The 15,005-nt window shown below is 66.1% G+C and overlaps 1 protein-coding gene across 1 annotated transcript in view; it reads left to right on the forward strand.

The window, feature by feature from the left end:
- The window catches only part of SDK2 (sidekick cell adhesion molecule 2), a 153,492-nt gene that overhangs the window by 129,364 nt on the left and 9,123 nt on the right, over positions 1-15,005 (forward strand). The window contains exons 20-36 of the mRNA XM_026654563.2: positions 133-387; positions 541-656; positions 1,354-1,543; positions 2,383-2,481; positions 3,130-3,324; positions 3,448-3,649; positions 3,953-4,056; positions 4,487-4,557; positions 5,169-5,304; positions 6,455-6,511; positions 6,879-6,980; positions 7,403-7,518; positions 9,360-9,546; positions 11,266-11,403; positions 12,907-13,068; positions 13,367-13,492; positions 14,279-14,443. Coding sequence (XP_026510348.1) covers positions 133-387; positions 541-656; positions 1,354-1,543; positions 2,383-2,481; positions 3,130-3,324; positions 3,448-3,649; positions 3,953-4,056; positions 4,487-4,557; positions 5,169-5,304; positions 6,455-6,511; positions 6,879-6,980; positions 7,403-7,518; positions 9,360-9,546; positions 11,266-11,403; positions 12,907-13,068; positions 13,367-13,492; positions 14,279-14,443 — 2,421 coding nt within the window. The remainder of the gene's footprint in view (positions 1-132; positions 388-540; positions 657-1,353; positions 1,544-2,382; positions 2,482-3,129; positions 3,325-3,447; positions 3,650-3,952; positions 4,057-4,486; positions 4,558-5,168; positions 5,305-6,454; positions 6,512-6,878; positions 6,981-7,402; positions 7,519-9,359; positions 9,547-11,265; positions 11,404-12,906; positions 13,069-13,366; positions 13,493-14,278; positions 14,444-15,005) is intronic.

Here is a 15,005-nt window from a genome sequence, read left to right on the forward strand (position 1 = left end):
GCTGGGTGTGGGGGAGGGTACGTGGGTTAGCGGGGGCTGTGCTGGGTGTGGGGGAGGGTACGTGGGTTAGCCGGGGCTGTGCTGGGTGTGGGGGAGGGTACGTTTGTTAGCGGGTGGGGGGCTGGTGCTGAGCGTCTCCCCCTCCCCAGCCGCTCCCGGAGCTGGAGTACAACGGGAACCCGGAGTCGGTGGGCTACAGGCTGCGGTACACGCGGGCGGACGGGCGGGGCAGGACGGTGGCGCACGTGATCCACGACCGGGTGGAGCGGGAATACACCATCGAGGACCTGGAGGAGTGGACGGAGTACCGCGTGCAGGTGCAGGCCTTCAACGCCATCGGGGCCGGGCCCTGGAGCCACGTCGTGCTGGGGCGTACCAGGGAGTCAGGTACCTCCCGCCGCGCCCGCCGTGTCCTATGCCCGGCTGCCCACTGTCCCCTGCCTGGGTGTGCCCTGCCCGGCCCCACTGCCCCTCCCAGCCCCACTGCCACGGGGAGCAGCCGGGCCGGCTTCTGACCTCCCTTTCTTCTCCCCTCGCCAGTCCCCTCGTCCGGCCCCACCAACGTGTCCGCGCTGGCCACCACCTCCAGCAGCATGCTGGTCCGATGGAATGAGATCCCCGAGGCGGATCGCAACGGGCTCATCCTGGGCTACAAGGTGGGTGTCATCCTGTGTGATCCCTTGTTCGGACCCAGCCGCCCCCTCTGAATAGCTGGGCTGGTGCCCCTCAACCCCACCCACAGCCCCCTGTGACGCAGCCCTGGGCTCCTCCCCACCAGCTGTGTCCCTCAATCCCGATCCACAACCCACCTGCTATGCCAGCCCTGGGCTCCCCACCACCAGCTGTGTCCCTCAATCCCGATCCACAACCCCCCTGCTATGCCAGCCCTGGGCTCTCCACCACCAACTGTGTCCCTCAATCCCGATCCACAACCCACCTGCTATGCCAGCCCTGGGCTCTCCACCACCAGCTCTGCCCCTGCCCCTCAATCCCAATCCACAACCTACCTGCTATGCCAGCCCTGGGCTCTCCACCACCAGCTCTCCCCCTCAATCCCGATCCACAACCCCCCTGCTCCCCCCGTCCTGTGGCCTGTGGCTATTCCACTCTTGGGCTCCCTGAAACATGCCTGTCGATGCTCCTGCTGTGGCAGTTCCTTGGGGAGAGGCTGCCCTGCGTGCGGCGTGGCACTCTCACGTGGGGCCAGAGCAGGTGTCCCCTGGTGACCTAGATGGGGCTGTGAACTGAGAGGCCGTCGTGTGCCCAGGCCCCATTCAGCCTGGGAAGTGGGCTCGGCTGGCATGGCAGGGCAGCCCCGGGGGGGCTCTGTGGGTTTCACGTGGGTTGTTCCAGGTCGTGTACAAGGAGAAGGACTCGGACGCGCGGGCCCAGTTCTGGCCGGCGGAGGGGAACGCCTCCCGCAGCGCCCAGCTCGCGGGCCTGGCCAAGTACGTGCTGTATGAGATCCGTGTGCTGGCCTTCACCTGGATCGGAGACGGCGCGCCCAGCTCCCCGCCCATCCTGGAGAGGACTCTGGACGACGGTAGGCGCCGCTCCTCCCCCGCCCATTCCCGCTGACGGGGGTGCTTGGACCGGGGGGCCCTCGCGGCGGGTGACACACGGGGTGAGGCCAGACAGAAACGAGGGCCAGTCTGTGCCCCCGTCACGCTGGGATGGGGAGAAAACGGCGTCTGGTTGGCTCTCGCTACGCTCCATGCGGACAGCCTCCCCTTCTGTCTGCCCGTCCTTGGAGGGCTCCGGCAGACAGGGGTGGTGGTGCCAGCCCTAGAAATACAACGAGGGGACGTAACAGGGCAGGAGAGAGCATTCCTGAGTGTGTATCTGGGCCCCGGGGTGGGGGGTGCCCCCATGCACGCGTGTGTGTATTTGTGCTTGTGTGTGCCCCCGGGGAATGCTGAGGAGGGGATGTGCATGCCCCTAAGGGGGTGTGTATGGATGGGGGGGTCCCTAACAGGGTGCGTGGTGGTGGGTGTGGGGAGGGTATCCTTAAGGGTGTGGAGGGAGGTGCGGTGTTTCTCTCTAAGCGGGGGTGTCTCTGTCCCTAAGTCCATGCGTGTGCATGTGGGAGTCTTTCTGCTCCGTCAGTCGGAGACGGGGCGTGGGCAGTTTTCAGCGGGACGGCTCCCGAAGGAGGGAAGCACCGTTCCCCTTTCGCCCCGGGTGCCCTGTGGGGCGTTTGCACCCAGGTGCACCCTGAAGAGTTGTGCGATGGAGGCCCAGCGGCTGCTAGCGTCGGGGTTTGGCCAGCGGGCTCCCCCACCGCTGGGCTGGGACGGGCTCCGTTCCCCGTTTGCTCTGGCCAAGGGCTCTGAGCCTCTTTGCCCGTCACCCAGCGCGCCCTCTGCTCTCGTCCTGCCCCAGTGCCCGGGCCCCCGGTGGGCATCCTCTTCCCAGAAGTGAGGACCACCTCAGTCCGGCTGATCTGGCAACCTCCAGCCGCGCCTAATGGCATCATTCTAGGTAAGCGCTTCTCCGAGCGCCCTGGCATGCGGGTAACGGTCCCGGGACCCCGGAGCGGGAGCCACGCTAGGGATGCTCGGCAGCGGGAGGGTGTGACGTCGCTTTGTGCAGTTGTGTGTGTGAGCGACAGGGCTGGGGCCGGGGGATGGAGCTGAGCTGAGCCCTGCGGGGGGAGGGACGTGCTGGGGGCCCACCAGTGCTCTGCATGGCATGGTCTCGCTGGGGGAATGGCAGCTGCTGTACCAGCTACTCCAGGAGCCAGCAGCCTCGGTCCCTGGATGCACCCGAGCTGCTCCCCTGATAAACCACAGAGCTGGCGAGCCCTATCCCCTCCCCTCCTCGCTGGCCCGAGCCCAGCCCTGCTGGCACCGAGATGGGCTAGGCACGGGCGCCATCTTCCCGCTGGGGGGAGACATGGACAGTGAGCCCTGAAGGGCCAGTTGCGAACATCTCACCCAGCCTGAGGCAGTGGAGCCAGCCCCCGGCTGGGGTCACCTCCCGGGCAGGCCCTAGGGCCGGACCCTGTGCGGGGAGCTGGGCCCAGGCGTCCCCCCGGCCAGTCCTGGCTCCATCCCGCGTCTCCTGGAACAGCCTTTCTGCCCCCTTGCCCCGGCGCTTGCTGACCGCCTCCGTCCCCCTTCTCCGCAGCGTACCAGATCACCCACCGCCTGAACACCACCAGCGCCAACGCCGCCACCGTGGAGGTGCTCAACCCCAGCGCCCGCCAGTACACGGCCGCCGGCCTGCAGCCGGAGTCGACCTACCTCTTCCGCATCACGGCGCAGACCCGCAAAGGCTGGGGCGAGGCGGCCGAAGCGCTGGTGGTGACCACCGAGAAGAGAGGTAACCGTGCCGGGGCTGGGGGGCAGGGGTGGGCAGTGCTCCGAGCCAGCCACGGGCGTGGAACTCAGGCCCTGCCCGAGGCGGGATGGGGCCAAGCCCTCACGCCCCTCTCCTCCTCCTCAGACCGCCCGCAGCCCCCCAGCAAGCCCGTGGTGCAGCAGGAGGACGTGAAGGCCTGCAGTGTGCTGCTGTGCTGGGAGCCAGGCAGCGACGGCCTCTCCCCGGTCCGGTACTACACCGTGCAGACCCGCGAGCTGCCGGCTGGCGAATGGACACTGCACTCCGCCTCCGTCAGCCACAATGCCACCTCCTTCGTCGTGGACAGGTGAGGTGGGGCCTTCGAACCGGGCAAGGCCTGGTAGGGTCTGTGACGGGGTGAGGCAGGCGAGAGGCAGCGTGGCGTCGGGGCACTGGGCTGGGAGTCAGGAGGTCTGGCTTTTATTCCCAGCTCTGCCACCGACCTTAGGCACCGCTCTGTGCCTCAGTTTCCCCACCTGAAACGAGGAGAATGGCTTTGTGACGCTCCTTGGGCGATCTCATTCCCCCACGCCCTGGCCAAAGCAACGCTGCGCCATTTCATACCCTGGACCCGGCGCCTCACGCCCTTCCCCTTCCCCTCCTGGCCCAGGTTGAAGCCCTTCACCTCCTACAAGTTCCGCGTCAAGGCGACCAACGACATCGGGGACAGCGAATACAGCCAGGAGTCGGAGTCACTCACCACCCTGCAGGCCGGTCAGTCCCCCTTCCCCGTGGGCCTGGGCTGGTGCCCCATTGCTAGCCAGGCTCAGCCCCGGCACCGGGAAGGCATGGGAGACACAGCACATGGAGGCTGAAGACCACCGGAGCCGGCCTCGTCTCTTCAGTGGCAGGGTGCAGCCCCCGCTGGGTCATGGCTCCCAGCGCGCTCCAGGCCGGAGCTTTGTCTGCGGAGCGAGGGGGCCCGTCCAGTGCTCGGCCAGGGGGCCAGCTGGCGCTCTTTGGGGCAAGGCGGGGGTTGGTCACGTGGGCCCATCGGCTCACCCCTCCCAGCAGTGGCGGGGATTCGAACCAGCGACCATGCGGAAGGCTCCAACCCCCTGAGCTGCGCAGGAAGGGAGCCGGAGTCTGGAGCCAGGGACCCTCGTGCCTCTCAGCATCTCACCAGTGTTTCTTCTCCCCTCAGCCCCAGAGGAAGCCCCCACCATCCTCTCGGTCACGCCACACACCACCACCTCCGTCCTGATCCGCTGGCAGGTACCGTGCGGCACCGCGCTGCCCCCGCCTGGCTCTGTAAGACAGCGGCTTGACTCCCGGGAGGGCCTGGGAGCCGTGTCCCCTCGGCACTGCAGATCCCCTTGCCCTCTGTTCCTGTCCGCACTGCTCTCTCTGGGCAGGGCCCCACTGGCTCACTGCCACCCTGCGGCTGTGCCGCCCGGCGCTGCATCCGCTCCAGAGCTCCCGCACGCCGCTGTTGGTCGAGTAGGACCCCAGCATCCGGGGCGCTGAGTGCCTGCCATAGAGAGGGGCCGGAAGCAGGCTGGCCCCAGTGGGTACTGCTGCTCCCCAGTGGGCTCTGGGCTCCGGGTCCTGCGGGGGCTGGGAGCGCTGCGAAGGTACCGTGCACCTCTCAGGATTGATCCCTCCTCACCCCAGGGCTGGGCTCTGCAGGGACCCTGGGGCCCGCCCTGGCTGTAGGGAGCCTCCTTGCAGCAAGTCGCGGCAGGGGGCAGCGAGCGAAGGAGGAAATCCCACAGAGGGGTGAGGGCAGCGCAGGCTCCGGGAGCGGGCAGGGCTGTGCACATCTATATGAAAGGCACCGTCTCCCTGACTGCACCCGCCTCTTGGCTCCTGTCCCCCCCATGCAGCCCCCCAGCGAGGACAAGATCAATGGGATCCTGCTGGGTTTCCGGATCCGCTACCGCGAGCTGGTCTACGACGGGCTGCGCGGCTTCACCACGCGCAGCGTCAGCAGCCCTGGCGCCAAGTGGACGGAGCTCACCCGTGAGTGCCCTTATTCGGCTCCTGCGGGGGGCAGGAACAGCGTCCCCTGGGAACGCAGACGGGTGGGGACGGGACGTCGTGGGGGGATTCCTCTCGCCCTGGCCCATGGGGCTCTCCGTGACGCCCAGCCCCACCCCTCACAGCCCCCCCCCCGAGCACTCTGCGTGTGAACACCAGCCGGCTGGCACCGAGCCAAGCCCCAGGGGCTGTCCTGCGCCGGCGTGTCCCGCAGGCTTCGGGGCAGCGTCACCCTGCAGGGCTGAGCCCTGTGCCTCGGGGGGGTGCCATGGCTGGTGGTGTGAGTGCTGACGCCGGGGGGGGGAGGGTCTGCTCTCTGCTGGGCGGGGGGACCTGGAGAGGGCTGTGAGGTCAGGAGCAAGCGGGGCAGCTCACGGCTTGAGAAGGACGTTGGTTAGCTGGGGAGAGCCTGAAATTTGACCTGGTGCTTTTTTTCCCTTTTCCCTGTTTGCGAAGTCTCTTGTACGCTTAACCGGGGGCCAGGGGCCCGGGGCAGGCAGGGGCCAGGGGAGTTGGCCAGGGGCTGAGATTCTCCCCAGACTTACGCTAAAGCCCCCCTGAGAGGAGCCCCAGCCCCCAAGTCCCAGGGTTGCTGTGCTGAGGCCTGTCAGTCATCTCTGATCATGGCGCCGACCCTGGCACTGTGCTGCGCGCTCCCTGCTGGCACCGGTTAATGCACCGCTGGGGAGGGCTGCAGCCCATGCCCTGGGAGTGGAGAAGGGGAGTGAGATGGTAGGGCAGAGGCCACCCAGTGCTAGGTGGGCAGCAGGCAGCCTGGCACTGCCAGCTGGGCTAATGGCAGTGCCAGAGGAGCTGAGGGGCAGAGACTGGGCATGCCGGGGCCAGGGAGGCAGGAAGCCGTGTGCGGGCAGTCCCAGGGGCGTACTCACACAGCAGGGCACAACCAGCTCCTGGCACTCCCGGGCACTCCCCAGCTCCTGCTCCTCTGTCCCCCCGGTGGCAGCAGTGAAGGTTTCTTCCCCCTGCCCGCTAACCAACGCTGCCCCCTGCGCTAGCCCTGGCAGCCGTCCCGCCGCTCCATGCTCCGCGGGGCGTCCGCCCTGCTTGTTCTGTCTGTGTGTGACTAACCCCACTGACCGCTCTCCCCTGCGCTCCCTCTCAACGCCCGCAGCAGGGTACGCCGTGCGGAACCTGACCGGAGCCGGCCTCACGCACCACCAACTGGACAGTAAGTCTCCGCTCTCTGCTTCGGGGCTCGTCTCTGTCCGTCTGCGTCTCGCTCCCCTCCTGACTCCCCCCCTCACCGCCCCCGCATTCCAGCGACCACCTACGGGCCCCCTCCGCACTCCACCGACGGGCAACCGTTAGTCACTTCACTGCTCCCCATCGTACCGGGGGGCGGGGGGGGGGCAGACGTACCGGCAGAGCTGCCCCCTGCGGCTGGGGTATCACAGCAGGACAGGACATCCCCACCGCCCGGCCTAGCCCCGAGGGGGCAGGGAAGGGGTTAATGGGAGGGAGTACTCCTGGCCCTGTGGATGGGCCCCTGCCCGGCTCTCCCTGGCACCCACTTCCCCTCCTCTCACCCCCTGCAGATCTGAGCAAGCACAGGCGTTACGAGATCCGCATGAGTGTGTACAACGCCGCGGGCGAGGGGCCCTCCAGCCCCCCCCAGGAGGTCTTCGTAGGCGAGGCGGGTGAGTCAGGGCTGCGCGGGCATCCCTGCTTCCGGGCAGGCTTCGAGCTCCCCCGTTGGTCGCTAAGGGCCGCCCCGTCCCTGGGCTGCGTCCAGCGCTCACCAGGGAATTCATGGGCCCTGCCCAGCTGAGCGAAGGGAGCCTCCCTCAGAGGGGTAACAGCCGGGGCTGCGCTTCCCCGCAATGACCCAGCCTGTGCCCACGGCCTGCCCCGCTCCCCAGCTGCCAGCCAGCAGCACAATGCTGTCTGATGGATGGCAGCACAGCGGCTGCAGGAGAGACCCCCGGTGTTCGTAGGGAGAGGGTGCGATCAGATGGAAGAGGGGCCGTCCCCTTCTCCCGCCGTACCCCAGCCACCATGCCGGGGGACGGGAGTGCCGGGGGCTCGGGCGCTCTCACCCCAGCTCGCTCTCCTTCTGTAGTGCCCACCGCCCCGCCGCAGAACGTGGCCGTTCAGACCGCCACGGCCACCCAGCTGGACGTCACGTGGGAGCCGCCGCCCCTGGAGGCGCAGAACGGCGACATCCAGGGCTATAAGGTACTGGCCCCCCATCTCCCGCTGGCTGTTACGATCGGCAGAGCGCCCAGAGGGGCACATCGCTGCGGGGAGCTGGGCACCCAGAGCTCCCATTGGCTTCCCTCTCAACACCAGCCGTGCCTCAGTTTCCCTCTGATGCCAACGGGGCCAGGAGCACTGAGCCGGGTGTGTGAAGGAGGGACTGAGTTGAACTGATCGGTGCTGGGAGATGCTCGGGTAGAAGGCGTTCCAGGAATACAAGGCCCAGGGAACCTGTTTGATTCGAGGCCATCGGAGCCAGCAGGGCTGATGCCCAGCAGTCATTGGCATCGGGATTGCAAGGGAATGGGAATGGGAGATGCCCCCACCCTGCAGCTGCATCCCGGCCAGCTCTGAGGCCGTGGGCATGGTTCGCCTGAGCTACAGGGCAGCAGATCTCTCTCTCTCACCACCGCCCCCGCCAAGAAATTGTCACAGCTGAGCGCAGTTCCCGGTGTGCTCAGCAGGTGGCGCGGTGTCACTTCCAATCCCGCACCGGTCCTTTTCTCCCGGCCCTCTCAGGGGTCTGGGCGCTCCCTGCAGTAGGGCATAGCTGGGATTCGGGGTGGGGGGGCAGAACTGGCATGTCCGCACGGGCCGGACTTCTTTGCCCCGCAGCCCGGGGGTGGGAGCTTGCAGCTTGGCCGGCCACCCCATTGCATCCCCTGTCGGGCCAGGGTTGGCCTGCCCCTGAGCGTGGAGTGGTGGGGGTGCACCGCTGCGGGATACTGGGTCAGCGGGCGGGGGCAGAACAGGTGCATGCCCAGGCTATGGGGTGTGCTGCGGAGGCCCGGTTCTGGGCAGTGACTTTGCAGCTCTCGGGGAAGCGGGGCCGGGGCAGGATGGCTGGGACCGTACAGCCTCTCCCTGCATATTTGGGCACCGCTCAAGGGTGACCTCAGCCTGCGTTTGAGTCTCTGGGCTCAGCCAAGGGATCTGGGTCACATTTTCCATCCAGCGTGGCGTGGAGCCGGCGCGTCCTGCTCCCCCCTTTCCTCTGGATGCAGGAAAGCCCCTTCTCCGACTCAGAGCCAGAGACGTGCGTGCGTCTTCTGTGCTCCCGGCCTCCCTTTGGATCCCAGAGAGGCTGCGGGGGGCTTCTGGAATGGAGACGCCTCTGGAGCTGTGCTGGTTCTGGAACCTGGGATTCTCCAGACCCAGACACTGTAGGCCTTTATCGTCGAGGGGCTGACGATGGGACTTAATGAAACCGGTGCAAGCCCCATGTGGACACACTCGCTTCGCTTTGTGGTGTTTGCCTGAAACTGATCAGGAGGCGTTTAAGTTAAACCCAGAAAAGCCGCTTTTGACCTGCAGCCGATATCCCCTCACGGAGGTTTTGAGAAATTGGTTGAACTCCCCTGCCCCTTCCCTGTGCCAAGCGGGTGCGTTTCCTGTTTGGACCAGCCCCAGGAGAGGGCACCGGCCTGGCTACACCGCTGTAGGGTAGGCGAGGCCCAGGAGCTTTCCTCTTTCTGGAGCGTGTCTGAACGTGTCCCACTGAAAGATGGGGCAGGGGTCTTTCTTGGGGGTCAGGGGACCTTAACTATAAACGGCCCTACGTCTCCTCCACCGCAGAGCAGCCACCGCCCCGGTCGCTCCACCAAGGGGCCACAGCGGGTCCGTTTCCCGGTGCGCTCTGCAGAAGGAGAAGCCAGGCAGGCGGGATCTGGGGGAAGCTGAGCCTGCGCGTGGGGAGCCGGGGTGGTCAGCACCGGGAGCAGGCTGTGAAGGGGGGCGCCTGGGGCTAGCAGCTATGTCGGGCCCCTGCCAGCACTGGGCCTGGCCTTACCCCGGCTCCCGTCTTCCCCGTCCCCCCGCAGATCTATTTCTGGGAGGCCCAGCGCCAGAATGGCACGGAGCGGGTGAAGACGCTCTTCCTGCCCGAGAACGGGGCCAAGCTGAAGAACCTCACGGGATACACCTCGTACCTGATCACCGTCTCGGCCTTCAACGCCGCCGGGGACGGGCCTCGCAGCGCCCCCGTCAGGGGCAGGACGCAGCAGGCAGGTGGGCTCCATCCTCCTCTCGCTCATGGGGCCACGAATCAGGAGGGATCGCACAGCGGCCCACGTGCTCCATCCCGACCTGCAGCCCACCCTGCCCCGCCTTATCCCAGCCCTGGGCTCCCGCTGCCCAACTCTGCCAAGCCCTGTGTGCTGCCACCACATCCCTCTGTGTTCTGGGCCTGTCCTGAGCAGAGGCTGGCCAGGAGTTGTGCTCCTTCTTGGTGGTTCTAGGTTGAGACCTGACAGACTCGTCCCACTTTTGGCCCCAGGCTGGGATGGAAGCCAGGTGGGGGCGGGGCTCCGCAGTTAGCAATGCTGCGGGGATGCCTGGCTGCTAACGTCCCCGGCGCCCTCCCTTCCCATCCGAGAAATAAACCAGCCCGTGCGTCCAAGTGCTCCAGGTACGGAGCCAGCATGGGGGCAACGGGGGGGAACCGGGCCGGATCCGCTGCCGTGTCCAGCCACGTTACCCCACTGCCACCAGCTGACGCCTGCGCAGGAGCTGGTCCTGGGGTTCTAGCCCCTCACCCGCAGGGGCGATATCAGAGCCAGCATCTCGTCACGGCCTTGGGGTTGTTCTCGGCACAGCACCAGGGAGGAGGCTGAAAATAATCACCCCAGTTCTTTGTGTTGGATCTGCCCAGGTAGCTCCGGGGCTCCCCGCTGGGGCAGGCACTCCCTCTCGGCCTTTGTGGGGGGCCTCAGGGACCAAGTCCCAGAGACGCTCTGCCAGGCGGGCTTCGAGCACGCTGCAACAACGCCTCGTTCTCCTTGACCGTTCCTGACCCCCGGGCGAAAGGGGAACGGGGGCATTAACCCCTTTGTCCCCTTGCCCGCCCACGAGGTGTCGCGTCAAGGCAGGAAATAGCATTTGCCCAAAATAACTCAGACGTGCGAGGTGTCTTGGCAGGGAGCTTGTCGTCAGGGAAACCAGAGGCGCAAGGTGCGCTGGTGTCAGGAGGAGACACAGCCTAGATGCGCCGGGGGTGCGTAGCTCTGCAGACTAGGGAGGCACGGAGGGGCCCGGCAGGGCCAATCAGTTGTTTCCGATTGGGTCTGGAGCGCTTGTGTCTCTCGCTCTTTTCTGGAGTTGCGGTGGGAAGAGGGGGGGCCGGAAGAGTTCAGCCCCGCAAGGGGGTGTTACTGGGGACTTGGCACTGGCGGGATGAGTTTGGAGTTCTCAGCTAACTCGCTGTACCCGGGCAGCCACCTCCTGAGGGCCCCCTCATGGCCCAAGGTCGCTCCATCATGCCCTGCCCCTGAGGGCCCTTAAGAACTCACTCGGTCCAAAAGTCCCTCAAGTGACCCCCTCCCAGGGTCTGTTTACTGAGTTCTCCAGTGCATGCTGGCCCTCTAGGCCCCAGCCCCAGTCCAGCGTGTCTCTCCTGGTAACCCAAACTTGGACAAAGTCTTTCAAACACAGAACACAAACTCGCACAGTCCCCTCCCTCCGCTCCGAGGGACTGCCTGTCTGCTTCCCACACCTGCTCAGGAGGGCGTGCCGGGGGGGGGAATTTGGGGAGGTCACAGACACACACCCGTTAATGCTGACAGCGTGTGACTGAATCCATCCCTTTCCCACGGCCTCGCTCGCCAACCGTCCCACCCAGCAAACCCCAGGACGAGTTGGCCGAGGAGCGAGGGGGGCCAGCGGGATCCACGCCCCTCTCCTCCCTCGCCCGGGGGAAGTCTGCAAAGCCCCTCTGCTTTCTCCTCGCAGCCCCCAGCGCCCCCAGCACCATCCGGTTCAGCGAGCTGACCACCACCTCGGTGAACGTCTCCTGGGAGCCGCCTCTCCTGCCCAACGGCATCCTGGAAGGGTACAGGCTGGTCTATGAGCCCTGCACGCCTGTGGACGGTAAGGGCCCTGGGCTGAACGGGCAGGGGTGGGTTGGAGGTGGGGCAGGGCCATTCGCTGGGGAGGTGTGATGAGGGGTCGGGGGCCTCCGCTCCCCGGGGGGCTGGGAAGCAGAGCTGGTAAAGGAGCCCGGGAGGCAGGAAAATCTGTTTCTGGGGAAGGATTAAATTTACCCCAGGCCAGGTGGATGTGCTGAGCAGCATGGGCGCGAATCTCTTTGTGGCCCCCTGCCACACATCACAGTGTCCTGGCCCAACTCCCGCTTGTGCCGTTCCCTTCTGCTGCTCTTCACTTTAAAACCTTTCCCGGGTTCCTCCCCAGAGGTGGCTGCAGGGCACCTGGGTTTGTGCTGTAGGTCACCGTGCAAAGGGCTTGGAGATACACGAGGACGCACGGTCCTGAGCGCACCCGAAGCGTCGCTGCGGGAGCAGAGGGGGCACGTTCTCTCCCGCCATTTTGATGGTGAAAATGGTTTTTTCAACAAAATGGAAATTCTGGCCAAAGTCCCTTTGTTGGTGAAAAGTTTCAGGGATTCAGAAAAAAAACCAAAACAAAACAAAACTGAGCAAAGAGCATCTTCAGTGCAATCTTCACGGGATCAAAACATCCCGGTGCAGCCAGCTCTCACGATCCTGCATCACGTCTTCAGAGGGGGTCTAGCGCCTCCCTCCTCCGTCTCTCTGCAGCCCTGCAGTGCCCAATGTAGCCCGGCCCAGCGCTGCCACCACACCAGCTCCCGTACCCGAGCTGTTACGTTCCAGAGCGACAGACAAAAGAGGGGGAGCGTTGGCTCCCCCCTCCTCCCCGAGCGGCCGATGAGACATGCAGAGCGGGCAGGAGAGAGCCTGAGAAGGCAGCGGAGAGCGCGGGTGGGGTGGCCGGGGGGACAATGGCTGCTCAGTGTTCCCTGCTGCCACCTGGGCTTCTGAGAGTTGGGTTCAGAGGAAGTGCTGTGAAGCGAGAGCTCGGGAGGAGGGCCGCAGTGACCCCAGGGAGCAAGGGCTGGGGGGCTTCTCCTTTGAACCCGCGCCATGCAGGATGTCGTTTGATCCTGCAAACCCTGCTTGCCACCCACAGCACAGAGGGGCCTGGGGTTCTGCCAAGCAAAGGGCATGCTTCAGGGCATGTGCTAATCCCGCAGGGTCAGGAAGGCTCTCCCTGCTCGTGCTGTGCCAGCTAGCGGGGGTCATTCTGTGCTTCCTGCAAAACAGGATACTGGAGGCAGGATACGGGACTAGCTGAGCCAGGTAGGTGTGTGGTAACGGAGCCAGCCTGTGCTATAGTGCAAGAGATCTGGGATCCAGTCCCCAGAGCAGAGACGCCAGCCCGGCTACTCCGGATTTGTGCTGCAGGGAGTCGCTCCTCCACACAGGCCTGTGGGTTGGTTTGGCCACACTCCGCATCAGGCTTGCAGTTCTCTTCCCCAACGCCAGGTCCTGGCACTGTGAGGGAGGGTGGGCGCCAGGATTTCTGCATGCCACGTCCGTGCCCTCTGCCCCCCAGGCGTGAGTAAAATCGTGACGGTGGACGTGAAGGGGAACAGCCCCCTGTGGATGAAGGTGAAGGACCTGGCGGAGGGCGTGACGTACCGGTTCCGGATCCGGGCCAAAACCTTCGCCTACGGGCCCGAGATCGAGGCCAATATCACCACGGGGCCGGGGGAAGGTACGGCACTGCCGCGCAGGCTCACACTGCCTCTCGGGGGCGGGGGGGCTTTGTCATGGGGGGAGGGCCCCCCAGGATTCCCACGAGCGGAGATCTCTGCAGCGGGAAGGACTTACCCGAAGGGCCCCATGGGCAAATGCAGTGGGAGGCTGGATGGGCAGTCAGGGTTGGAGCCATGGGGGGCTGAGGAGAGAGGCAGGCTGGGGGCTGGGTAGAGGCCTGCCCCCCCCCCCCGCGATGTTAGAAGAAGGTTGTGTTTTTTCTCCCCGTGATTGCGTCTTTTCCTCTGGTTTCCCAGGTGCCCCCGGACCGCCGGGCGAGCCCTTCATCTCCCGGTACGGCTCAGCCATCACGATCCACTGGGCGAATGGGGATCCCGGCAAGGGGCCCATCACCCGATACGTCATCGAGGCCCGGCCCTCAGGTACCATATGCTCCCGCACCCCCCTGCATTGCCCCCCCCCCCCCCCCCCCCCCCGCCCCCCCCGCCATGCCCCCCCCCCCCCGCCATTGGCCTGTCAGGAACGCTGGGCCCAGCTCTGCCCCGCAGCTGCCATCCCTGCAGGGCAGGACGTGGGCTGGTGGCCTAGCAAGGCACCTGGGCTGTCCCTGGGGCCCCAGGCAGGACCAGGCCCTACGGGCACCCCCAAGCACCTCCCCAGGGCCTGAGAGGTTGCTGCAGTGGGTGATGTGGACAGACGCCAGCCAGGGAGGCTGAGGTAACCCATGCTAACCCACGTGGGGCCTTTGTACAGTGCGGGACCCAACTGGGTTAAGCCAGGCAGGTTCTACTGGGTTCTACCTGGGTTTCCCAGCCCCTTCGCCTGGCAGAACCGCGGCCAGGGCAGCCCTGCTTTTGTAATCCCACCGGTGCCACGCACACAGAGCGGCAGGTGGGGGAGTGGGGCAGCGCGCTGTGGGACGCCTCACCACACAGAGCGCGGGGGGAAGGAGGGCCAGCCTTACAGAGCGTGGGAGGGAAGGAGGGCGAGGCGCCCAGAGCGCAGGGGGAAGGATTGCTCAGGGGACCCAGGCTGCCCCACGGTGCTGACTCCAGACCCCCATGCTGTGTGTGCCATTCAGCCAGGACCTTTGCACCCATCGCTTGGGGCTGGGAACTTGCTGCCCTCTGCCCTCTCCATGCACCCACCCCCTGCTCTCTAGGCTGCTCCCTCCCCTAACCGAGCTGGGCGTCTCTCCTCTCTTCCAGACGAGGGGCTGTGGGACATCCTCATCAAGGACATCCCCAGGGAAGTGACCTCCTACACCTTCAGCATGGACATCCTCAAGCAGGGGGTCAGCTACGACTTCCGGGTCATCGCCGTCAACGACTATGGCTATGGGACGCCCAGTGCACCCTCCCCTTCCGTCTCAGGTGCTGGGGCTGGGGGGAACGTGCCCCGGGCTGCTCTCCTGGCCTGTCCCACCTAATGTACCCCCCTCCCTGCAGCCCAGGCTGGGAGGCCAGGATCTGGCACTTGGGGAAACCAGCAGCAGAGGAGGTGGGGGGCAGCAGGTGCTGTCAGCGTGCTGGGGGTAGGGGCCTGGGCTGGAGAGTGGGGGGCTGAGTTAAAGGGCACTGGAGCAGCCCCTCCCGGGAAGGGGGTGATCTCTCCATGTGCACAGGCACCGGCTTTCTTGGGAACAAGAAAGCTCTGGGCAGCTCCGTTCCACTGCCTGAAAATGGGCAGATACGGCCAGGACACCTGGCAGTCACCGTACTGTGATTCCCCTTCCCTTCCCACAAACACTGCCGCTGCCCCTCACTCCCGACCCATCGCCCCTGCCAGCCCAGCCCTGGGCTCCCCACACAGCTCTGCCGGTGCCCCTCACTCCCGACCCATCGCCCCTGCCAGCCCAGCCCTGGGCTCCCCACACAGCTCTGCCGGTGCCCCTCACTCCCGACCCATCGCCCCTGCCAGCCCAGCCCTGGGCTC

Source organism: Terrapene carolina, unplaced genomic scaffold (assembly GCF_002925995.2).
Source record: "Terrapene carolina triunguis isolate 2854851 unplaced genomic scaffold, T_m_triunguis-2.0 Scaffold192, whole genome shotgun sequence".
Classification (NCBI taxonomy): domain Eukaryota; kingdom Metazoa; phylum Chordata; order Testudines; family Emydidae; genus Terrapene; species Terrapene triunguis.